At 51.6% G+C, this 24435-nt stretch overlaps 1 protein-coding gene across 5 annotated transcripts; it reads right to left on the bottom strand.

The window, feature by feature from the left end:
* Positions 1-27: 27 nt before the first annotated feature.
* CSF2RB (colony stimulating factor 2 receptor subunit beta) lies at positions 28-24435 on the bottom strand. 5 transcript variants are annotated; one of them, XM_072973455.1, is made up of 14 exons: positions 24382-24435; positions 16702-16949; positions 15628-15751; positions 12906-13096; positions 9849-10000; positions 9597-9765; positions 8911-9046; positions 8592-8749; positions 7290-7429; positions 6127-6289; positions 5016-5106; positions 4734-4791; positions 3760-3863; positions 28-3088 (listed from the first exon to the last, which is right to left on the bottom strand). In XM_072973455.1, the coding sequence occupies exons 2-14, from the start codon at positions 16775-16777 to the stop codon at positions 1960-1962; spliced, it is 2691 nt and encodes an 896-aa protein (XP_072829556.1). In that variant the 5' UTR covers positions 16778-16949; positions 24382-24435; the 3' UTR covers positions 28-1959. The 5 variants fall into 5 exon arrangements, with proteins under 5 accessions (XP_072829556.1, XP_072829558.1, XP_072829557.1 ...); XM_072973457.1 differs by having other exon boundaries at positions 16702-16946; positions 24382-24427; XM_072973456.1 differs by lacking the exon at positions 24382-24435 and adding an exon at positions 17347-17964.

Raw genomic sequence — 24435 nt, 5'->3', positions numbered from 1 at the left:
CACACATACACACATTTAGGGTTTGGTTTTGTTTTATAATAAAAAATATTTTATTGCAATTTTTTTCAGCTAACAATGTCTGAACAATTGGCAATTAATATCTTGGACTTCCTTCTAATGCATGTGGGTTCACTTTATTCATTTTTAACACAGGATTCCACCTTAGGATCTCAAATGTGATTAATTTCATTATTGGTGAAAATTTAAGTTGTTTATCATTTTCTCCCACCACCAACATTGCTGTAATGAACAGGGATTTGTGGACAAAAGGAACCAGAACATTTGCTCTGCCACTTATTAAAACAAATGGTAAAGCCAAGTGACATTTCAGATACATGGACAAAGAAGAGGTGATTCAACCAATGATGCCAGAATACCTGGGCTACTCATTTTGGGGAACCAGATAAGCCAGCTCTCCATCCCACATGCATACCTCCCCAAATCATTACAATTTTTACATCAAAATCTTGAAAGCAAAACGAACCCAAAAAACATAACTTAGGACAAATGTGATTTTGAAGTGGCGGAGACCCTTATGAATCTCACATCAAAAGAGGAGCCGTGAAGCCATTCACCCGTAGAGCTATTGGACCACACGGACAAGCCTACACTCTGTACACCCCAAAGCTTTGCAGACGAAATGCACAGACCAACCACAAAATAGGAAAACAAATTTGCATCATCCCTGAAAAGCCATAGACAGGTAAATCGTTTTTAAAACTTAGTCAGAAAAAGGTGAATATCCGACAGGACAAAGACCTTCACGGGCTTAGCCCAGTAGAAACATACAAACGCCCCAAAAATACGAAAATATGTGCAAACTTGAGAGTTATCAAATAATGCAAATTAGAACAATCTAATGCCATGTTTTTCTTTTTGCGTATCAGCAAAGCAAAGCTGTGAAAGGATCACGACCCCCAGTGAAGCCCCTCGTACGTGGCTGGTGGGGGCGGGAGTCGTCAGATCTTTCTGGAAGGAGTCAGATGATTCAGACTATACGCTTTAAAGAGTCCCTGCCCTTGGATCATTTTCCTTTTTCCAGCTTTTCTACAGTAGACGTGGGTTCTGGACCCTTCTCTCTCCCGAATTTCCCCAGGCCCCGGGGTGTAGGAGGGAGAGCACTTCAGCCAAGAACCAGAGCTGCCCACTGCTCAGGTCAGTGGTCTCCACATGATGCAGGACCTGCAGTCCCTGAGGATCCCCCATTACCTCGATGAGACCAGCAGGGCTTCCCAGGAGCTCCGAACAGTCCTTCCCAAGCCACTCCCAGTTCTTGGAGTGATGCTCAAGACTGGTGCTTTGTCACCGTGTCTGGGGCTACGGTGCCTGACATAAGGATGCCCGGCCCTGGGCTGCTCTTCCAAGACTTAAACCCCTAAGGCCCCCACCCTGAACCTCCTGCCTCCTGCCTCCTGCCCTTGGGCTGGAACCTGTCCTGTGCATTCCTGCCTCCTGGGGACAGACAGAAGCCCTCCACGCAGCCAGGCACTTCAGCATCAGAATAGGCTCTGGTGGAGACAGGACACCTCAGAATAGGCTTAGCTCAGACCTCAGACTCACTCGAATAATAAATCGGTGAAGAGAGAAAGAAGAGTAAAAGCAAGGAAACCAGGTAGAAAGGCAAATGAAGGCAAATGAAATGGATCTGTGTGGAAAGCTCGAATAATTCAGAACGTAAAATACGTTAACTTGAAAGGAAGGTGTGTGTGTGTGTGTGTGTGTGTGTGAGATAGAGAGACAGAGAGGGAGAGGAGAGAAGCTTGACCTTGCTGAAGGTCAAGGGAGGAGGTAGATGGTTGACTCGTCTTTCTGGTCTCTATGTGGTGCAACATGGAAGCTTCTCCTTGGCTTTGCAGAAGTGGCCGTGGAAGGGACCAGAGGCTGGCAGGAGAGAAAGGCAGGGCGGGAGGGAAGGCAGAACTTCTCCTTTTACTCCCCTCCCCCAGAGTCTGCAGGGCGTCAGCACACCTCCCCGGGCCTGCTGACATCCCAGGGAGGCAGGGACAGGTAGTCCTGCTGCTTCAGGGCTTTGAAGAGCTGAATGGCCGGCACCTGCGGGAGGGCCTGAGACAGCGGCTTCTTGGCCTGGAACACCTGGTTGTGGTCTTTGATCTCAGGACAGGGTCCCGGGGAAGTGGGCTTACTCTGGGGGCAGAGAGGGCCAGATCCCAGGCCAGGGAGGAAGCAATAGTCACCCACCTGCTGCAGGACCAGGAGCCCCTCGGGGGTTGGAGAGGCTGGAGACACATCTGCCCGGGGCAGCCCTGGGCTCAGGAAGGAGCTGCTGGCTACAGGAGGGGCAGAAATGGCCACAGGGGACTGGGGAAACTGGGTCATCTTTGGAGGGAGCTCCACATAGCCCTCAAACTCTGGCTTCAGCAGGGCTGTGGGTGCAGGGGCCCCATCAGCCAGTCCAGGACAGAAGTTGGGGTTCTGGTCTGAGGGGAGGCCCAGAGGGGGAGCCAGGGAGGCAGACGGGGTCCCTGCGGGCCGGGTGAATGTCAGGTCTGCAGTGGTGACATAACCAGAGGCTACGACACCATCCTCAGGACCTCGAGAGCCAGTGGGCAGAATTGCGGGGGCCCTGTCCTCCAGGCCCTGACTGCCCACCTTTCGCCCAGGCTCCGGAGGGGCGGGGCCTGCCCCTGACTCGAGGGAGGGACTACCCTCGGCCCCGGGGCTGGACCTCCTCTCCGCGTCCCTGGCCTTGCCCTGCCCCATCACCTGGGCCAGTGGGACCAGCTGCACCTGCCCCCCTGGGGGCAGACACAGGTACTCCAGGGACCCTGGGGGCGGTGGCCTCCTGCTCACATCTGTCTGTGGGGGCACCTGCTGGCCCACGATGTCAGGCAGGGAGCGGCTGTGGGGCGGCCCCAGGTAGGGACCATTGAAGTCAAAGCTGGAAACCTGGCTCTCAGGCTGGCCTGAGGGGGCTGCCAGGCCTGCTGGAGGGCTGGGGGGCTGCTCCGTGGGGACATCCGAGGTGGCCAGAGTCATGGTAGTCTCACGTGATGAGTCACAAGCTTCTTTAGGGTCCTCTGTGGTGAGAGGTGACACCTCACTGTGCCTGTAGTCTACATGGGACACCCTGTGGGGTGAACAGGGGCATAGATGTCAGGACCATCCCTGGCAGATGCCTCAGCTCATGCCCTGCCCCCCCGCCTCCACCCGGGGTGGGGCCTCACAGAAAACACAGGGCAGGGCAAGGGGGGAGCAGGCCCAGAGCAGGAAACCAGGCGCTCCTTCAGCCCCCGAGGATCTCGCTCCCCAGCCCCCATGCTCTTGCTCAAAGCCAGCCTCCACCAAGTGTGGCCCTGCTCACCCTCTGCTCCTTGACATCACCCAGCTTCAGGGCCCAGGTCAGTGCCCGACCTGGGCTCAGCCATTTCCATGTCCTTCACCTCCCTCCCCTGAGGTTAGTGGTGAGCTGATGGCTCAGGTGCTGATGCCACGGGGTTCCCAGAGCCTCCGCCACCCAGTGGGGCCAAGGCAGGGTGGGGTCTGCCTGGGCAGCAGGAAGAGGGGAGGCCATCTGGTCCAGTCTCCTGCCTCTGGTCAAGTGTGAGGTCAAGCCCTTGCTAACTTGGGAATCAGGAAGTTCTTCTCGATGTCTAACTGGGATACCTCTTGCTTTTGAGCCACCAGCCTCCATGGATCTCCTCATCCTGAACCCCAGTCCAAGACCACCTCCTCTGAGCCCGTGATGTGCAGGGTGAGTCCACCCTCCCAACTCCTAGGGATCCCAGGCCCCACACTCACTCGTCCAGCTCAGGGTAGCTGCTGCTCCACAGCCCCTTGTGTGGGCAGCTCCCACTGGTGAGGATGGACATGTTGTCTGGGAGCCGGAGTCCTGCAGTCCCGTTCTGGGAAGAGAAAGGACATTTGTGACTTCAGGAGTCGGGGTGATGGAGAAGGTGCAGATGGGGGAAGGGTGATGAGGGTGGTGGAGATTCAGGAGCCCCCAGACACAGCAGAATCTCAGCATGAGCAGGACCGGCCACAGCCTCCTGACATCAGGGAGATGAGGCCAGAGAGGGGCTGGGACTCCCCCGGGGTCATGGGGTATCCAAGGACAGGGACCCTGTTCCCATGAGTAAGCTAGTCTGCAATATCTCTGCCTGCAACCTCACCTTCTCCACACTGGTCACCAGACGCTCTCAAGGCAGTTCCCGCCTTGCCTGCCTGACCCCAGGGCTCTGATTCCCTTTTGCTCCTGTTCCTGCCTCCTGAGATGCGCCCCCAGCCTCACTGCCCAGCCCCCTCAGTTCCCTTCCTGAGGGAGTCTTGTCTCCACCCTCCACATGCTTCCCTTCTGCGTGCAGCGACCTCTCCCTCCGGCCACCACCCTGGATCCTTCAAAGCTCAGCTCTACTGTCCTGCCCTCGGGAAGCCATTCTGCCTCCCAGCACCGCACCTGCCCCCTGGCAAGACTAAGCCCCTCCTTGGGCCCCCTGGGTCCTGGCATCCCCACACCAGCCATCTCTCCTGCTCCACGGGAGTCCCCCGGGCAGGGCGCCTCATGCAGCTGTGGGACCTGGGTCATTGCCGTGCTGGGCTTGCAGGGGCTGCCCCAACCCTCAGCGCTTCCCAGCACTTCCCTGCCACCTACACCCCTGACTCAAAGCACTCAGAGCCCAGTTTCTTCAAAGGCAGGTGAGGAGAACATGGTCTGAGGACATGGTCACAGGAGCACTGGCCCCCAGCACCTCTGCCGCCCTCACAACAGCTCCTACCTGAAACAGGTGGCTCTTGCTGGGATTGGGGATTTTCTCTTCCCACTTCTGGTTCAGCCTGGAAAGACAGCAGGGAGGTGACAGCTGCCCTAGACCTTAGGAAGCTGTCTCGTGCTCACGTACAGATGTGAAACTGAGCTCAGTGAGAGGACGGGATTTGTCCAAGGCCCCACAGGGTGTGGATTGCAGAGCAGAGACTTGAGTAAGTCAGCTGTGGGGTCCCTGGTGCCCCCTGGGGGTCCTGAGTGGTCTCTCCCCCTACACATGAAGGAGTCCCCTTACCTGTACCCGTAGATGCCACAGAAGCGCAGGGCCATGAGCAGGATGAGGGTGATGACCACTAGGATGAGGGCCAGGAACCAGGTGGGCAGCACTTTAGGGAAGACAGGAAGGAAGAAGGCGCATTAGCATCTGGGGAGGGAAAGGGCTGGAGGCTCAGGAGTTTGGGTGACATCACCATCGTGGGGCGCAGAGGAGGAGAGGAGACCAGAAACATGCTAAGAAGAAGAGGGCCTTTGTCTGAACCACCCATAAAGTTCAACTGCTGGCAGGACACAGAGGGTTAGAGCCTGTTCAGTAGCAGGAGTTGCTGTATGAGGCCAGCGACTGCCACCAGTGGCAATCACAGGGGACTTCCTGAAGGAGGTAGCATATAAGGTGGTCATCAAGGACAGAGAGGACTGGAGAGCCAGAGATGGAGAAACAGTGATGGTGGAGGAACCTGAAGGTGCAAAGGCCCATCAGGGGCCCCCACAACTTTCTGCTTAGCAGCTTCTAGCCCCTCACAAGGAGGCCCCTCCTGGACTCCCCTGGTCTCTTTCCCTTAGGTCCAGTGGTCCAGGCCTCCTTTCTATTTGATTGTGGCCCTCTTCCTGGGGGCTCTTTCCCTGCTAAGGTGATTGGGACAGAGGACCTTGCAGCCAACACTTCACCCCCTCTCTGCAACCACCTCATGGACTTAGTCTTGTACTGTCTCCTGGTGGTCACTATGGTGATGGTGAAGGATAAATGAAAGTAGCAAGTACAGAGCCTTCCAATCCCGAGCCCCAGTCTGTAGCTCCTCATGCTTGCTGTCATGGCAACAGAAAAACTCAGGCTGAGTGGTCCCTGGGTGATAGCTGCCACAAAGGCTAATGAAAGCATGGGTCACATTAATAGAGGGCTAAGGTCCAGTCTGAGGGAGAAATGTGGGTGTGACATGCTTTCCTCTGCCCTCTCAAGACCTCACCTGCAGTCTGTGTTGCACACAAGGTGTCACTTCTAAATGCTAATGACATCTGGGAGGGAAGGATGCTGGTGTGGGATGAAGTCACATCTCTGTGTCCATATCACCTCCATCCTCTGCCCAGAGGGGCTGTACCAGGAGGGGCAGATGGGGGCCATGGAGACGTACCCCACTCAGTGTCCCAGGAGCGCTCCTCACTCCACTCGCTCCAGATCCCGTTGTAGCCGCTGGGGTTGGGTTTGACTCTCACTCTGGCCTGGTACCTGGTGGCGAGCTCCAGAGGTGGCAGGGGCATGTTGTGCGCATTCTGGAAGAGCTCCGTCTTGGTCTCCTGTGGGAGCAGGTGTGCTGAGGCTGAGGCAATGTGCCTGGCGCACGTGGGCACAGCTACAGAGCCCTCCCACCTCATCACCCCAGCTTTCCTGCTCCCCATCAGTCCCCCAGCTTGTAGTCATGTCCCCCAATCTGAGGCAACATGACTCCCACCATGGAGGACCACACTCCAGGGCCAAAGAGGGACAGCACCCGGATGGGCACAGAGATAGCACCTCTTGCACTGCAACTCTGTGACATATGACAACACCGAGGAGCAGAAACTCTGAGGAGTCACCATGCCACCCTCCCCCTGCCACTTTGGGATCCCCTCAATCTCCCAGTTCCTCCTGGGGCAGCCTGGACCCCAGTTATGGCCTTCCCAGGAGTGTGGTGCAGGATGACTGGGCTCTGGACCCTTAGACAGATGTTCATGAGCCAGGGGACCACTCCCAGCTCCACCACTGACCCACCCACTCCTGGCTTCAGGTTCCCCATTTCCAGCCTGAAAGTCTGAAACTGGCTCTGAAGTTTCTGATCTGGGTTCTGTCGAGCCCCAGGTTCTGCATGCAGGCCCGAGGGCTGCCTGGGGTGGGGGCCGGATGCTGAACCCTGGGCTGGGGCCCTGCCTGCCTCACCAGGAGCCGCTCTCCCCGTAGCAGCTGCACATTTGCTTTCTCCATGAGATTTTTATGAAGAAACGCCCCCTTTATGACTTTTGAAATCCTTTCATGCAGCTGCCTCTCCGCCCTCCCCGTCCTAACAGCTACGTCCCCTTTGCAGTCAGGGTTACATGTTCACCTTGGCCAAATCACATCAGCTCTGTGAGTCTCAGCTCCTTCACCAAGGGATGGGACATTGACTGGCTGACCGCACAGGGGCATGACCACCAAGTCTCAGTGGTTCCCTCTGACTGGTCGCCTGCTGGGAGCCAGGCATCCAGCAGGTGGCACTGTCCCCAGTGTTGTCGCAATGTCCCTTCCCCCCATCCCGGTCCCTCCCCAGGCACAGGCCCTCACCTCCCATGTCTCTTCATCTTTCTTGTACTGGACCTGGAAGATGCAACCTATGTGTGAATAGTGCATTTCTTCTTCTTTCCAGTGCAGGATGTAGCCATCTCTGCCCTTGGTCACGTTGAGGGTCGGGGGAGCCATCTGGACTGGAGGAAGGGGAACTTTTAGGGAACATCGTTCCTAACATTCCTCCCATGGAACGTTCCTTGTGTTCCATGCTGGTGACAGACGCTCTCTCCACTGACACAGGACCCCAGGTCCCACTCATCTCAGGGTATTTGCACCCCCACTTCATCATGTCATCCATTTTGACTCGAGACCCCCTTCTCTCGGGAGATGCTGAGATACACTTGTTTTGTAGTGAGGTGACCCAAAGCACGATTTACTCCTAGTATTTAAGTAGAAATAAATTACTATTAATTTATTGTATTCTAGAGTATTGACCATGTTCTAGGCACTATTATATATACTAAATCTACATGAGCAATTTCACTCCATTTCAACAAAAACACTAGGTACTAGGTACACTTAATGAATTTTTTCAGACAAAGAACTGAGCCCCGGAATGAAAACAGGTTGACAAGGACAGGCCAGTAACAAGTGGCAGAGACAAAGATTGCAATCTGGAAGATCCCAGAGAGTAAGTAGTGCATTCAAACCCAGGCGATTAAGACAGATTGGCTGCTGCCTCTGACACACACTAAAGAGCGGAGGGAAGAACTTGGCCATCATGAAGCGATGTAGGAGATTCCTTTGCATGAGGTACTTGCTGCATAACAGGAATAAGGGATCTTAACCTGCAAGAAACTAGTCTAATTGCATGTGCACTCGTCCCCAGTCGAAGAAGTAAATCATAGATCAATCACTTTGAAGACTGAAAACATCAGTCAGGGGAGGACTTTGGAAACCTGAAAGAGAAAAAACCCAAACAGGAGATGAAAGGGAAAGTTTGATGGAAGGACCAGGAGGCCATGGTAGGCAGTGGAGTTTCACAGCAGCAGCAGAATTGGAGGGGGAAATAGAGCTAAAATAATGAGGTAAGAAGATTTCAAAGGCATGTTCTTAAAGAATATCGATTGCATCTTCCTTCACGTTATTTGCCATTGTCATTGTTGTATTATTGCTGCTTGAGCACTTTGACTGGAAAAAGATTGAAATTATTTTTGTTCAATTTGCTCCCTCGACTGCCTTTCATTGAAAGTGACAAATATGAAGACTAGGCCATGAGGAACCCTGAGTTTATACGGGTTACAAACAAAACTGTGCTGACACAAGACACTCTACACAGAAGGCTGGGCACAGACTCACTGTTATCTGAGCTCTTGATGAGTTTCTCTTCCTCCTTGGGTCGAACAGAGACGACGAACTGGCTGTGGCTCCTGGGGTCGGGCACGGGAATCCGGCACCGGTGCCGGACGAAGGGGCTGCTGGTCACCTCCCTCAGCACCGGGGCGCATTCTTCCTCCCTGGGGAGCACGGCAGAGGTGAGCACACGGGGAGGCAGGGCCACACGAGGAATGAGGCCTCGGGATGATCTGTGGCTTCGGCTGGGCCCCCAGGGGCAGGAGGAGGCTTGGAGAGGGCAAGGCCTAGAGGAGGGGAGGGGACAGAGGCAGGGGACACTCACCCTGCATGGGGCCCGGGCTTGTAGAAGAGGGTGAAGGAGAGAGATCTGGTCACCTCAGACCTCACTTCCCAGGAGCAGCTGAGCAGGGCAGCCCCGTCGAAAAAGCACTGGAGGTTCTGGGGCTGGGCCTCGTCCCCTGGGAGGGAGGAGACAGCCCCTCATTCAGTCCTCACTCATTCATTCCGTCCCTCTCAGTGGGCCCACCGTGAGTCTCATCACGGAGGGATCGTGGGCATCGGGGCCAAAAACCAGGGGGTGACTCAGCCTGCCCTGCCTCTGTGTGGCCGCAGTCAGGGAGGGAATTCTGTGAGACTTTGTACCCCCTGTGCAAAACGGGGAGGGCAGCTCAGTCCCGGTGTTCGGGGAGGAAACACAGTCACACTTGTCTGTCCGCACGTGGCACCGCTCTCACCAAAGCACAGCTGCTCATGCGCCATTGTGATTAAATTGCAATTGCTCCTGCCCAGAAAGTGGGCAGCCAACCTGGGCTCAGACGTGAGTAAGATGTAGCTGCTGCCTCTGCAGAGTCACAGCAGGGACGGGGTGGGCCTAGGGGAGCCTCTCTAAACACATAGCACAGGGCCACCGTGAATCCCGTGGTGTGACCCTGGCCTCCTTCTGGCCAGGAGCTGCAATGAGCCGCCCTCCCCAAGGGGGGGCACGGCCCCCGAGTCCGACTCTGTTACCTGGCTGGGAGGCCCAGCGAACCTCGGGGCTCCACTGGCTGGGCCGTCCTGAGAGCCCCGAGCCTGGGGCCAGCCTGGCACGCACTCGGGCCACGTAGGTGCTGCTGGGTATGAGGTGCTCTGGCCCCAGGATGGCCCAGGAGGAGTTGGAGTAGATGGTGGGGGCATCCTGTGGGAGACAGGGGCTGCTGGAGAAGGGCTGGCTGGGCCGGGTCCCTGTGGGCTCAGGGCAGAGCTGGTGGGGGTCCCTACCTCCCAGGAGTCCTGAAGCCGCCTGTAGACCACCTCAAACTCCAGGCTGGACAGCCAGTGGCTCTCAGAACCCCCATGGGTCACATTCCAGGACAGCAGAAAACGGTCCCCATCAGGGCTGACGCGGAGGTCCTTGGGCGCGGGGGGCTGCACTGGAAGGAGAGGAAGTCAAGGGTCCGTAAGGGGCTGGACGACTGTGCGGGAGGTTAAGGGCCTGCGTGGCCTGTGTGTGGACAGACCTGGGTTCCAGGCCCAGCACCTTGGACAAGACCCCGCTCCTCTGTGGACCTCAGACCTTCATCTGCTAAATCGTGGGGAGTCAATGGGAATGAAGGTTCTGCAGGTTGTTGTTCACGGAGAACAGATGCCCCATAAAAGATGCTAGCGATTAAATCCCAAGGGAGCTTCCCTCTGTCCCCACTGCCCATGTGGAGGCTGTGTGGCCTCCTTCCCAGCAGAGGGCGCTGTGACTCATGTTGTTCCTTCTGCTGTCCAGCCCCTTCCTTGTTTGCACTGCCCAGCGTCCTGCACCTCTCAGAGCCCAGCACACGTGCTCCTCCTCTAGGACCTTCTTGGCTCTCCTCCCCCAGGCAGAGCCCCTTGCTCCTTTTCCTGTCCCACCACAGCCCTGTGAATGGTCCTTATGACCCTGGAGGATTTAGGTGTTTCCAGGTCTGCCTCCCCATGGAGTTCAGGAGCTTGTGGGTGGCAGGGGTTGGGTCCTGAGATCAGTGGTTCTGTGAGTGTGGGGGACAAAGTGAAGGAATCAATGAAGGAATCAATGAATGAACACGTGTAGGCCACCTTCAGAGGCTTTTTATGGAATCATCCATGACCAACAGCAAGCAGACACCTGCTGGGACCTACAGGGTCAGGTGAGCAGATTCATCCATGAATAGCATGACTCCTGGCTTCCCAAAGCGTCTGTGTCTGAATACTGAGAGGTGACTTCCCAACACAAAAATTTGGTAAGAGCCCGAAAGAGTTGTAAATGTTCTTTGCTGGACTCAGAACAGGGCATGGTAGAGCATGTCAGGGCTGGAGCCTTCAGAAAATCTTAAGTCCTGAATGGCAGATCCAGGGTACCCCTGCCCCACCCACAGCCACAGCAGGCATCACTAATCAATTGTTGCACTCCTAGCCCCTGAGCCGGACATGGAGTGGGGGTCCTTCTCAACATGGAGCTCTAGGAAGCTGCTACCAACTGAACAGAAAGGGAACCCATTGAAAGACCTATTCATTCAACCTGAGAGATTTAGTCTACCAGTTCATGTCACAGATAGAGACCCTGAGAGAGGAAGTGACATCCAGATTGCCACACATGGGAGCTTCAGAGCAGATCAGATGCACATCTGTCCCTTTCCCAGCACCTCAGAGCCTCCCTGATTCTTTGCCAAAATGGTTTGGGCTAGAACTGAACTTTCCACTTAACATATGCTCCAGCAAGTGAATACCACACTCCCCTCCCCATTTCTTAGTGGGCTCCATCTTCATCATAACAACTTCTGTTGTCGCCAGGTAAGTTTCAAAGGGCCAGGATACTGATGGCTTGTTTACTGTTTTCCTGGTATGTGCAGGTGTTCAACTGAAGAATAGATTAATGAATGAATCGCACGCATACTTCAACTTTGATTTGTATCCCTCCAGTTTCCCATCCCTTCGCCACACTCCAGTTGAATCCCCATCATGTCTGTGGGACAATGTCTTAGGTCACAGTCTGGGCTTCATCCTCCCACTACTTCCTGTCCCCTATCTACCTCATACATCACCTACCACCAGCATCCTCAAACCCACATCTGATCATGACATGCCCTTTCAGTGGCTCTCCACTCCATTGCCTAGATGTTGACCACTAAACTCTATTGCAGGACACAGAAGCCCCTCCAGGTCAAGCCCCTGCCTTCCCTGCCCCTCTCCTTCCTCCCTCTGTCCAGCCTTCTTGACGTTGATGTTCTTGGGATACAGTTATTAGCATTTTTCCTGATCTTGCCTCGCGCTCCCAGGTCTCCCAGCCTTTGCACGCACTGCTTCCTCTGCCAGGGATGCTCTTTCTGCTCTCTCCTCCCATTCTCTCTTCGGATCTCCCTGCAGAGCTCTCTTCTCGGGGAAGCCTGCTCTGACCTCCTGGGCGCTCCTTGTCCACTGCCCCGTGGCACGTGGCACACACCCGCCTTCAGTAAGTGATCACACCACACAATATCTGGTGCTCCTGCTCTGTAAGCTCTGAGCTTCGTGCAGGACGGGACTCCTTCTTATCCATCAAACGCATGTGCTGAGACATTGTTTGGAGTGAATTCGCCATGGCCTAATCCACCCTCTCAGGTCGGAGGCCCCTCCCCATCTCACATTTGCAAGGAGCAGCAGGTGGCTCCGTGTTTGGGATCCCGGATGTTAAAGACACCAGCGTCTGAGTAACTGGTCTTGGGAAAGCTCCTGCTCTCTCAGCCTGTTTCATCATCAGTAAAATGGGGTCAAAAGTAGTACAGGACACCACACATTATTGTAATGATTAAGTGACACGCGGCGGGGGCAGTTCGGGGATGACCTCCGGCTCCAACGTGCAGGAAACACTCGGCAAGTCCGGCCCATCACTATCAGGAATGCTCATGGCGGCACTTTGGAAAAGTTATGTAACCGCGCTGGGTCTCGAGTGCCTCATCCATAAAATGGGTTGTCACAGACATTGCATGAGACCGTATTGATGAAAGAATCTTCAAGCTATAAAGTTTGTATCTGAATAGGAAGGACGGTTCTTCCTTCAGCGCTGGGAAGCCACGGCTTGGCAGGGGGTGGAGCATCAGGGGAGGGGGTGGAGCATCAGGGCAGTGGGTGGAGCATTAGGCATTGGCCTGACTGCCTCCGGTTGTACCCGCCCCCAAGCCTCCACGGAGACCAAAGAGACCATATCCTCTACTCCCAAGAACCAAACCCAACTCAAGCCGTTGTCTCCACCCCTTGAAAGTGCTCACTCCCTGGCCCACCTCTTGTAGCCTAGACAACCCTGGGGTCCACTTTCCACACAGGGTACCACCCTTGGCCAGGGGCCCCAAGCCTTACCGTGCTGGGTGAGAGTGACAGTAAGCTGGGTGCCCAGAGGCCGGTCTGGTCGGAATGAGAAGTAGTCAGAGTTGGCAATGACAAAAACCTGATGGGGAATGACGCATCTTCTGGGCACACAGCCAGGACAAAGGCCGTCTAATGAGGGCATGTCTTCACTGAGATCGCAGGACACTGGTTGTGGATGGTCCCTGCCAGGAGAGGACACAGGTTAGCTCAGAGTGAAGAAGAATCACTCATTCGCCAACATTATTGAGTAGTTTCTATGTGTAAGGCTTTGTCCAGGACTGGGGGCCTGGCAGGAAATGAAACACTCAGATCCTGTCCACAGAATCAACATCCTAATACAGAGAGACACACAAAGCAACTGAATAAACTATGTCACATGTCAAGCGGAGAAAGATTTACATAGATAAATCAAGCAGAAATGAGGTATGAGGAGACCAGAAAGGCTGGGTTGGGGATACGACTTGAAATAAGAGAGGCAGGAAGGGCTTCATGGAATAGGTGACATTTGAGCAGAAACTTGAAGGAGGTGAGGCAGGGAGTATACAAATTCTGGAGAAAGAGGATTTTGAGTAAAGGGAGCAGCAAGTGCAAAGGTCCTGGGGTAGGCAAAGGATTGTAATGTTGTATGACTAGGTAGTTAACCAGTGAGCAAAGAGTAGAAATGTGAGGGTGGGAAGTCTAGGAGCCTCATTGAGTGAGGTGACAGGAGACCAGCACTTAAAAGGAATTTAAGGAATTTTGATTTTACTGTAAGTGGGGGAAATTTAGAATTTTGAGCAAAGGAGTGACATAGTCTGACACGTGCTTTGAAAGGACTCCTCTGGCTGCTGGGCTGTGGCTAGATTGGGTTGGGGCTTCTAGAATATCTCAGTGATTGGAGGTGTTTGAATCAGGGTGGCGGTGTTAGTGTTAGCCAGATTCACATTCTATTTGAAGATAAAGTTGATGGCATTTGCTAATGGATTGGATTTTGCGGTGGGGAAGGAAAGGAAGGAAAGGAGAGTGAAAAACAAAAACCAGAAATTAAAGAAAAACCCCTCCCACTTGTTTGGCTTGAGCCACTTGGAGCTCCCATTTAGATGGAGACTTGGAACAGGAGGCGTCTTTGGGGGACAGAGCAGGAACTTGGTTTAGGATGTTTGGGGCTGAAGATACCCATTATCTAAGGGAAGATGTGGAGAGGCAAGTGCATCTGTTGGTCTGGAACTTGGGGGATGGTCTGGGCTGGAAAGAGCATGTGGGCGTCATCAACTAAGCCTGAGGCTGCATCTCTGCCATTGGGTCCAGATACAAAGGAGAGGAAGTCTAAGAGCCCTGGGGCATCTTACCCTTCCGACTAGGAGACACAAGAAGAGAGCAGACAAGGAGACAGGAAAGGGCAAGTCGGGGAGACACAAGGGAAAGCTAGGTGTGCTGGCCGGGGTCAAGGTCAGGGGTGCCGCAGCAGGATGCCAGGCTCAAGACTGGTCAGTCCGAGTCAGGCGCTGTCCATGGTTTCCCTGGGAGAAGGCCAGGACTGATCACTGACTTAGCACCAAAGGGCATTGCTGAGTTCTTTAGCCAGAAGAGTTCGGGTGACCTGGTGGGGGCAGCAGAGTCCTGGGGGAGTGGGTACAGGAGAAGGTAACTGGAAAGGCATTGGATACAGGGGTTTAGACAACACTTCAGAGGGGGTCGCCTCAGAGGGAAGCAGGGGAAGGGCCGGCTTGAGGAGACGGGGTTCAGGAGGCCCCAGGACTGCAGGTGGTTGACATCTGTAAGTGGATCCCAGAAGAGGGCCCGTCAATGACAAGGAGACTGGGGACTGCGGTGGCTGCTATGTCCTTGGGCAGCAAAACCAGGTAGGAGCTGGGCTACAGCCTCACACAGGCCTGGGACAGGTCATCACTGCTGGACGGATTCAGGGAGGTGGCAGACTATGGGTGGAGGCAGTGGGGGTGGGGTGGGACCTTCTCTTCTGGGGGTGTCTGTTGTCCCAGTGCAGGAAGGAGCAGTCACAGCTGGAGAGGGAAGGTGGGGGTGGGGGCTGAGGACAGTGGACAAGGAAGATGGAAGCCCCCACGAGAGCAGGACAGAGAGCAGAACAGTGATGATGCTGTGAGGTGAGAGCGGCTCCTTCCCCAGGGCGGCCTCCAGGGGCCTCCCCCACCCTGTGATGCCCGCTGCTTAATTGCTTCTATCACAGTGAGTTAGACTCTCCCCAAACCCCAGAATGGTGCAGGGCGCCCTCCCAGGTGGGGTGTGCCCCCCGGAGACCTCGTGAGGAGCAAGGAGAAGCCCCACACTCTGGAGGCGGCAGGGCCTGGGGGAGACGTGGACACAGGGGCTGGTCCCACTCAGCTGCTCCCCCACCGTGTGGCCGGGGGTGGCGGGGAGGGACTTCACCTCCAGGAACTCGGTTTCCTCATGTGTGAACTGGGCATCATATCCCTGCCCTGCCTGCCTCACAGGGAGGATGAGCAGAGACTGACTCTGCGGGATGATTCTGTTAAATTGTGACACAACAAGGGATTGTCACCATCACCAACATCAACAATATCAACACCGAGACCACGACAGCAGACGCCAGCCCCCCGCCTGGCAGGCCGCCTGGTGGAGCAGAAGCCCCTGGGCTGGGGCCTCCCAGCAGTGCCCTCCGTCCAGCCCCAGCCCGGGCACAGCCCCCCGCAGCAGCGCCCCGCCCGCCCTGCGCCCGGGGCCCCACATCACCCACTCGTCCAGCCTGCGGTAGAGGGTCACGTTGATGAGCCGCTGGGCGTCCTGGGTGTCTGCCCACGTGCAGATGATGCGGCTGGTGTAGTCGTTATGGCAGCGCAGGGTCTGCAGTGGGACCGTCCCTGATGGGGGAGAGGCAGGAAGGCGGTCACACCCCCTCCAGATGCCCCCTGTCACCGCCCCTCCCAGCACCTTGTGGGTGCCTGGCACTGGGGCGGGGTCTCCCAGAGTCCCGTGGATGCTCCTGACTTCCAGGCAGAGGTCCCCGGGGCCCTGGGAGGGGCTGGGGGCCCTGCAGGTGGGAGGGTGCCAGTTGTGGACCCTCCTGGCTGGACAGAAACACAATATTCTAGTTGATTCACAGCAAGTTTCCGAGCCCCTGCCTTGCCCTGCCCCTGGAACAGGGTCCCCGCACCCCGGGATGGAGATGGGCCTCAGGCACAGGCCCTGCCCCGGGACCCCTCGGTGCAGCCTGGGAGCGGAGGCACAGACCCACCCCTCAGACCCCCGCACCCAGGGGCAGGGCCTCCTCTGGGACCTCGGCGCCTGCTCTCTTGGTCAGAGCTGGGAAAGGGAGTGTGGTTCCCACAGTCACCAGAGAAGCCAAGTTCTCTGGGAGCTCCTGGGGAGGGGGGATCACTGGCCTGAGAAGCCCAAGGAGCCTCCAGGAAAGAGAGGAGACCCCCCCCCAGGCTGAGGGTCCCCAGAAGCAAAGGCACAGGGGTGGAAACAGGTCAAGACCTTCAGGGGAGCAGAATGTTTTGCAGGGAAGGAGGGGCAGAGAAAAGACTGGACTGGCTGCCTGGAGGGGCCTCGAATGCCTCAGTGAGAAGTGTGGGCAGAGAAGCCACACAGCTGGGGATGGAGTTTACAGGAGGCCAGAGAAGAATGAGCGGGAGGGAGGGACGAGGGAAGAGGGGAGACCAAGGGAAGATCAGGAGAGAGAAGAAATGAGGGAGGGGAGGGGAGGGCAGGGAGAGGGCAGGCTGGAACCCTGGTGTCTGGGAGTGTCCTAGGGGATGGGGCCCAGCAGTGAGGAGGGGGATGGGGAGGGGGGAAGCCATTGGCTCACCTTGGGCCCCTGCCATGCTGGGCCCCCAGCAGAGCGCCAGCAGGGCGATGGGGAGCAGCTGGCGGGTCAGCACCATCTCCGGGGTCAGCTCTGATAAGCAGGGTGCTCCAGTGGGTCCAGGTCTAGGTGGGGTCTGGGCTCCTCACTGTCCCGGAATCTTGTGTTCCTCCTTGGCTGGAGGTCAGGGCAGACCCATGTCGTTGGCTTTCGTGAATCCTCTCTCCAGGACCCTGCCTCCTCTAGGCCTGCTGAAGGAGGCATCAGCCCATGGGACTTGGCCCACATGGTGAGATGAACACAAGAGTGGCCCTGGTATATGGACTCCAGCCTTCAGCGCTGCCTCAGCCCAGCACCCGGGACAGTCCCTGCTCCTTGACCTCAGTGCCTGGGATGAGACTGTGAGGGGGATACACTTAACAGCCTCTGAAGATGGGGGTTCCCATGGGGTCGCGCATCAGGTACCCCTGGGCACTGCCCCTGGGAGGGAGGCCTGGTATTGGGTTCGTCTCCAGCTCCCTGCGGATTCTTGGTGGAGGGTCACTGACTATGGGGGGTGTGGTCCTTCCGTGGGTATCACACACGCAGACTCACGCACACACTCACACTCACAGGAGCCTCATGCCCTCCCCGCCCTCCTCCATTTACCTCACTCCTCCCACACCACTCCGTGACAGGCCAGTTCCCTTTTCTCCGCAGAAGCCTGGGGATTTCCTTTTTTCATTTCATCCAGCTCCGGGAAGTACCCAGGAGAGCAGAACAGAGACCGTGGTTCCTTTACTGCCCGTAAGATTGTCCAAGACTTCGTTCAAACTGCACATGCGCGCGCGCACACACACACAAATACATGCACGCACACCAGCAGCTGTCTTGCTGGGAAAAGCGCAGCTCTGGGCTCAGCCAAACTGACTTTCAGCACAGGCTCTGCCCCTCCCATGGTGACGGCCTGTGCTAACTCACCAATGCTCCCTGAACCTTGCTCTCTGTATCTGTAAAATGGGCACAACCTGGTGAATCTCACATGGTGGTGGTGAGGAGAACCACACACGATGATGTAACAGGGTAACTAGCTCAGGAAAACTCAGGAGAAAAGAGCAGGTTTGTCTGGGGCCAGGGGAGAGTATTGGTCCTTGTTAGTTCCCGCAGGTGGGGGTGATGCCGTGGGGCAGGCGTGGGAGAGTCTGGAGAGCTGATGCAGCTTGCTCAGCATACCTGGGACGAGCCTAAAACCTCAGGGCTCCTCTTTGGGTCTTACCTTAAGGGGGCAATTCATCCCAAAATAAGTTACAGGTTTAACACAGTTCTAATCAAAAATTAACATGACGCTTTTTGCAAGAACTTAGAAAAAAAATATATATGTGAGGACAGTTAATGAGATTTTTAAAAATAAGGAGTCTCTATCCAATAGCAAAATTGATACAAAGATCTGATAAGTAAAGCAATGGGTTGCTCACACACACACACACACACACAAAATAGATTAATGGACATACTGACCACACAGACTCTGTTTCACTGGAGAATGTACTATGTTATGAAGGAGGAACCACATATCAGTGTGAAGTGATGGAATAATAAAAAGTGCTGAGATAATTGAATAACAACATAAAACATATCAGCCTACATCCCTATCTCCCACCATTCCCCAAATACAAGGTCAATTAAAAATTTAAATGTAGGCAGGAAATCATATTAAATTTGCAAACCATAGAAGTGAATATCTTTGAACTCCTTAAGCATCAAAGCACCAGAAGAAATCAGGCAAAGGCTGACAGATAGAAGTGCACAAAAGTGCAATTTTCTGTATTTTATAAAAATGACAGGACCAGAAAGCAAAGGACAAAATACAAAAAAAAAAAATTGTTCCAAAAGCATGGAAGACAGGTGATTATCTTTACACTGTACATAATTCGAACAAACTAATGTCATCAAAGGACATGAGAGTAAAAGTCACATACATGTAGGGAATTCCTATTAGTGGCTAACAATTATGGGATGTTTACCATGAGCCAGGCATTGTTCAAAGGGCTATCCAGATATTGATACCTCAGTGTGTGGGTTAAAATCCCTGGTTTGTAGATGAGGATAAAGGTATAAGGTCCATGATCACACAGCTAGTTAGGAACAGGCTGGGACTGAAGCCCACAGCAGACTGGCTTTAGAGTTTGTACCCTTAACCATTATGCCAATGGTGGTTCTATTTCCCAATTTCTGGCATCGTACGTGTCTATTCTGACATCTGCTGATCCGACAGACACTTCCACAGACTTGCACAGATACAGCAAAAACAAAACAAAACTTTAAAACATCTTAATTAAATTGGTGCAACCACTGTGGGAAACAGGATGGAGGTTTCTCAAAAAACTAAAATTAGAACTACCATATGGCCCAGCAATTCCATTCCTGGGTACATATCCAAAAACAAACAAACAAATAAACAAACAAACAAACAGACAAAAGCACTAATTCGAAAAGATACATGCACCCCAATGTTCACAGCAGCATTATTTACAATCGCCAAGGCATGGAAACAACCTAAGTGTCCATCAACAGGCGAATGGATCAAGAAGATGTAATACACACAATAGAATACTACTTAACCTTAAAAAAGAATGAAATTTTGCCATTTGCAGCAACATGGATGGACCTGGGGGGCATTATGCTAAGTGAAATAATCAGACAGAGAAAGACAACTGTATGATATCATTTATGTGTGGAATCTTAAAAATACAACAAACTAGTGAATATAACAAAAAAGAAGCAGACTCAGCTACAGAGAACAAAGTAATGATTACCAATGGATGGGGTGGGAGGGAAGAGGGGCTGTACAGGGGTGGGGGCTGGGAGGTACAAACTATTGGGTGCAACATAGGCTCAAGGATGTCTTGTACAACACAAGGAATATAGCCAATGATTTTGTAATAACTGTAAATGGAAAGTAACCCCTAAATATTGTATAAAGATTTTTTTTAAAAGTCTTAGTTAGCGTCCTCAGGGAGATTTGAGAAATCATAGCCATTTAAGAACAGACTGCTATGCAAAGAACAAATAAACAGAGTTCTTGAAATTTGGAGGTTTGAAATCCATAAAAAACAAACAAATAAAACCCCCAACACTCAATACGGCTAAATCATAGAATTAACCATATAAATAATCATGTCACAAAGGTAGGTATTGAAGACAGAGTAAATAGGCAAGGAAATGGAAAGTTTTAGAGAAAAGCCGAGACCTGGAAAACAAATCCAGGAATTCCAACATCTAGCAGCAGAGGACAGACAGAACTGAGTTCAGGAATAGCAGTGTCAGCTACTTAGCAGTTCCTTTCCTCCTTGGTAACAGAAGCTCAGGTTTTGGCTGGGCTTATTGCTGTATAGACAGAAGAGTATACGATAGAAGAGTGTATTTCCTCCATTTTCCTATTGCTAGTTATGATCATGTAACTCAACATTATCCCTGAAGATGTGAGTGGAGTCATTGGGTGTGCCTTCCAAAAAAGGCTACTGAAAGGTAGTTGGCTAAGGCAGGAGGAGTCCATTTTTGCCTCCCTGCTTTTTATTCTTCTTCCAGCCTGCAACTTGGAAGTGATGGCTGGAGCTCCAGCAGCCATTTTGAATTATAAGGTTACCTTGAGAATGGAACTCATATGCAACAGAAAAAGAGGAACCTGGATCCCTCTTTTCACTGTGGAGCAATCACACTAGCCCAAGACTGTCTACCTCTGGACATCTGTTATGCGAGGGAAAAATAAACTTCTTTGTTGTTAAGCCACTGTTATTTGGGGATTTTCCTTATATAACCAAAGAGATACAATTGGAAATAGAAGAAAGCTTCACAGGGCTTTAAAGGAGATGATAGTCCACTAAGTGAAAAGCAAGATTCATTTTTAATAGTGCCATACTCAGTCACATGCTAATGAACTTTGTCTTTCAAGAATAAAAGGGTAAGCCTAGAAGCTTCCAGAAGGAAACAAACAGGTTATTTTCAGTGAAACAAAGATCAGGTTGGCAAAATTTTCACATAAGTGACCCTGAACTCTAAATAGACAGCAATGTCTTGAAAAGACTGAGAGGAAAATATGCTGGAAACTCAAATTACCAAAAGCCAAGGGCAGAAAACCACAACATTTTGGAAATGCATGAACAGAGAAAGCTTTTCAGATCATTTATGAAAAAAAAAAAAAGAATTAGGGTGCTTTTCCAGAAAGAAAAAAAAAATCCAAGAAAGCGAGACAGCCTGTGATACTGGAATCAGTGTTGAGAGAAGAAAACCAACAGGGCTCATAGCTAAGTAGAGAATCGTTACCATATAAAGTGAAAATAAATACATGATAACAATATTGAAGTAAAACTCATGATTGTAACGTGGAAGTTGGCTGTGAGGTGAGGGGGGAAAGCGGAGGAGAACTGAAAGCTTGTTTAAAGATCTTGTCTCATTTTAGAGGACGGTACATACACTCATTAAGTCCAAATGCTGATGGAAAATATGAGTTAAACATGTGTGTTTAAAACGTAAGGAGTAAAAATCACTAAGAGTGAGGGGTAAGCATGGAAGCAAGAGGATGACAGAGTGGGGGAAAGGCAAAAGAAAGAGGGAGCTAGAGAAGGGAAGAGCCAAACACCTTTTCACTAAAAATAACCCCCAATTCATCAAGCAATTTAATGCTAAAAATAAAAACTGGAAAAGGAAAAAAATAAATCAAAGCACATTCACTCTGGACAAAAACAATTTCCTAGGACAATCTGACAAGGACTTTTAAAAGAAGAATGCATCAAATCTATTCATGATAAAAAAGTAGATCATTGCTCAGTGGTAGAGCACATGCTTAGCATGCACGAGGTCCTGGGTTCAACTCCAAGTACCTCCATTTAAAAACTTAAATAACCAAATAAACAAACTTAATTACCCTCACACACACACCAAAAAAAAAAATCAACTGATTAAAAGGAAAAGAAGAATAAGTTTCTCTCGACAGATGCTCCTAAATATTTGATGATACAAAAGCCATTCCTGATCAAACAGAGGAATGAACCTTGGTAAATGAGGAAGTGAGGGGAAGGCTGGCATTTCTGGGTCTACTGGAAACCTGTGGCAACATCAGAGTCTAGATTATAAAAAATCAAACATGAGAGACTTGCTCTGTTAGCTAGAAAAATAATAAGGAATATAAGAGTAGACAGATGGAACAGGAAACAGTAAGGAAAATAACCAAGTAGGAATTTAGGAAGAAATCATGACATTTCAAGTCACTGAGGAAAGCATGGGCTGTATCCTCACAATTAATGATATTCAGACAATTAGTTAATCATTTTTTAAGTTAGATTATTACTTTACCAATTATCCACCCCTCCAAATTCTAGATGGATTAAAGATCTAAAAGTCAAAACTAAAATGATAAAAGCATTAAGAATAGTTCTTTAATCTTAGGGGTTGAACAAGACACCAGATCCAGAAAGCATGAAGTAAAAATTGACAGATTTGACTTAAATGCAACTAACACATCTTCATGTGATACAAGATAACTTAAACTTGTCAAAAATAAAAATAAAAACAAGTGGTAATCTGGAAGAGTCTATTTTCAACATATGCAAATAAAAGGTTAATACAAATAATAGATGAATCATTCCAAAAATAATACATAAAAGACAAAGAACCCATCAAGAAATGGACATAGGACATTTCCATGCACATCATAAAAGGAATTCACATGGCCAATTAAACATATGGAAGATGTACAGTTTCACCTATAATCAGGGAAGGGAAAAATCCAAGCCAGAACCAGATAATTTTCATCCATTGCACTGGATGAAACAATTAAAAGATGAATCATTTCCCTAAAAAGTAATCAGCCTTTTTACGTACAACGGTGGAGGTTATGTTAATTCAGCTATTTTGAGGATGATTTGACAATATCTATTACTATTTTAAAGGTAAAATCTCTTGCCCAGCAATTCTGCTTCTAGGAATCTGAGCTGGAGAAATACTCTCAATGGTGGAAAAATTGAAAACAACCTAAGTGTCTAGCAACATGGGACTGGGTAAATTGTGGCATACCTATACTAATAAATGCCACGTGTTTCTTGGGGCTAATTAATGGATTAAGTCTATATGTATTATTCTGGGGAGTTGTCCAAAATGTAATATTAAGTGGAAAATCAAGTCACAGAACAATATGTATGTGATAATCTCATTTATGAACCACACTCACACAAAACCTACATACATGCCGCATGCTTAGAAAATGTTTTGAAAGAATACATGTTGTAAATGAGAATGGATATGAGACAATTAGGGGTTTGAAATGATTGGGATTTTGTCTTTTACACTACATAATTCTGCATCATTTTAATTTTTAACAAAGCAGATATCCATGTATTTACTTGTTTAATCTTTATTATTGTATTACTTAATTATCTTATTTTGGCAGATGAGAGGGCAGTTTATTTATTTTTAGAGGAGGTACTGGGGATTGAACCCAGGACCTCATGCATGCTAAGCATGCGCTCTACCACTTGAGCTATCCCCTCCGCCCTTACTTGTTTAATATTAAATGCGTTGATTGAAGAACTCAGTAGTTATCCCATAGTGTTGGTAGATACAGCACAACATAAGGAAAATGGATGGATGGAAAAGGAGTGACCAAAAATTAATAGGAAAGGTTTTACTCGTTATAAAACTATCGGAAAGCAGGGAAGATGATAAGTAGAGAAAATTAGAATCTAGTTATGCAAAAATATAACAGCAGAGCCTTTGAAAACTTAAACATCACATATTTGCAACTTGTCGCTGGAGCCTGTCTGGCGAGTCCCCATGGGTTCATACCCCAAGGGGGACCCACAGAAACACCTGCCGCCCATCCACAGGGCAAGTGCACACATCCTGATGCAGACAGCCCCAAATGCCCACCACCAGCCAACACACTTCAGTACAGGACTACGCACCTGGGCCCAAACCCAACGAAGCAACTGCGGCTCAGAGTGGAGCACGACAGTAAAGAAACCATTCTTTGAGAGGGGACAATGTGTCTCTGCGGAAGGGACTGGGCCCCTTCTTATCTTCCAAAGTGAGCTTCTCAAGGAGCACCAAGCTCTGGGCTCCAGCGCAGCAAGGTTCTCGCCTCACCCTCCGCCTCCTAGTCTCTCTGCATCCCCGTGGACACCCACGTATGTACACACACACACAAACACACACCACACACACACCACACACACACACACACTTTCTAAACCAGGATGTCAGAGAATATTGGCGCTCCCTCCCCGTTCCAAAGATGAGACAGAAGCCCGGGACAGGATATTCTCACTGCCACCAACACCTTAGTGACACTTTAGTGACAAAGCAAAGAGGACAGTACACAGGTGACTGACTCCCAGGCCTGAGCACTCCACCACCCCAGGCAACCCCCACCCCTCTGCCAGGACACTCAGATCTGCCTGTGAGGCCCAGCCCCCCAAAAGCTCTTCACACAACACCAGGCCAGTCAGCACCCGCTGTCTCCTCGCCCACGGGCTGCCCGAGGAGTCTGGGTTCACCTCTTCCCAAGAGGCCAAGCCCTAACCGCCCACGTCCCCAGAACACACCTGCCCACTCCACACCCCCCGGCTCTCCCTGTCCTCTCCATCCCAGACTCCCACCCTGCCCTGCTCCCCACCCCACCCTTCAGCCTGCCCCCGAAACCGGCCATACCTCTTTGTGCCCGGACAGACCAACCTCCTGCTGGAGTCTCCAGGCGGCCCGGAG

Source organism: Vicugna pacos, chromosome 12 (assembly GCF_048564905.1).
Source record: "Vicugna pacos chromosome 12, VicPac4, whole genome shotgun sequence".
Taxonomy (NCBI): domain Eukaryota; kingdom Metazoa; phylum Chordata; class Mammalia; order Artiodactyla; family Camelidae; genus Vicugna; species Vicugna pacos.
This window is presented reverse-complemented; position numbering and strand designations above follow the sequence as displayed.

What these genes read in the sequence shown, in the direction of transcription:
- CSF2RB (XM_072973455.1), bottom strand. Translation starts at nt 16,777, where the DNA reads ATGGTGCTGACCCGCCAGCTGCTCCCCATCGCCCTGCTGGCGCTCTGC. An exon ending in CAGCATGGCAGGGGCCCAAG is followed by an intron (nt 15,752 to 16,701) that starts GTGAGCCAATGG and finishes CTCCCCCATCAG; the next exon opens with GGACGGTCCCACTGCAGACC. An exon ending in TGTGGCATCTACGGGTACAG is followed by an intron (nt 4,792 to 5,015) that starts GTAAGGGGACTC and finishes CTGTCTTTCCAG; the next exon opens with GCTGAACCAGAAGTGGGAAG.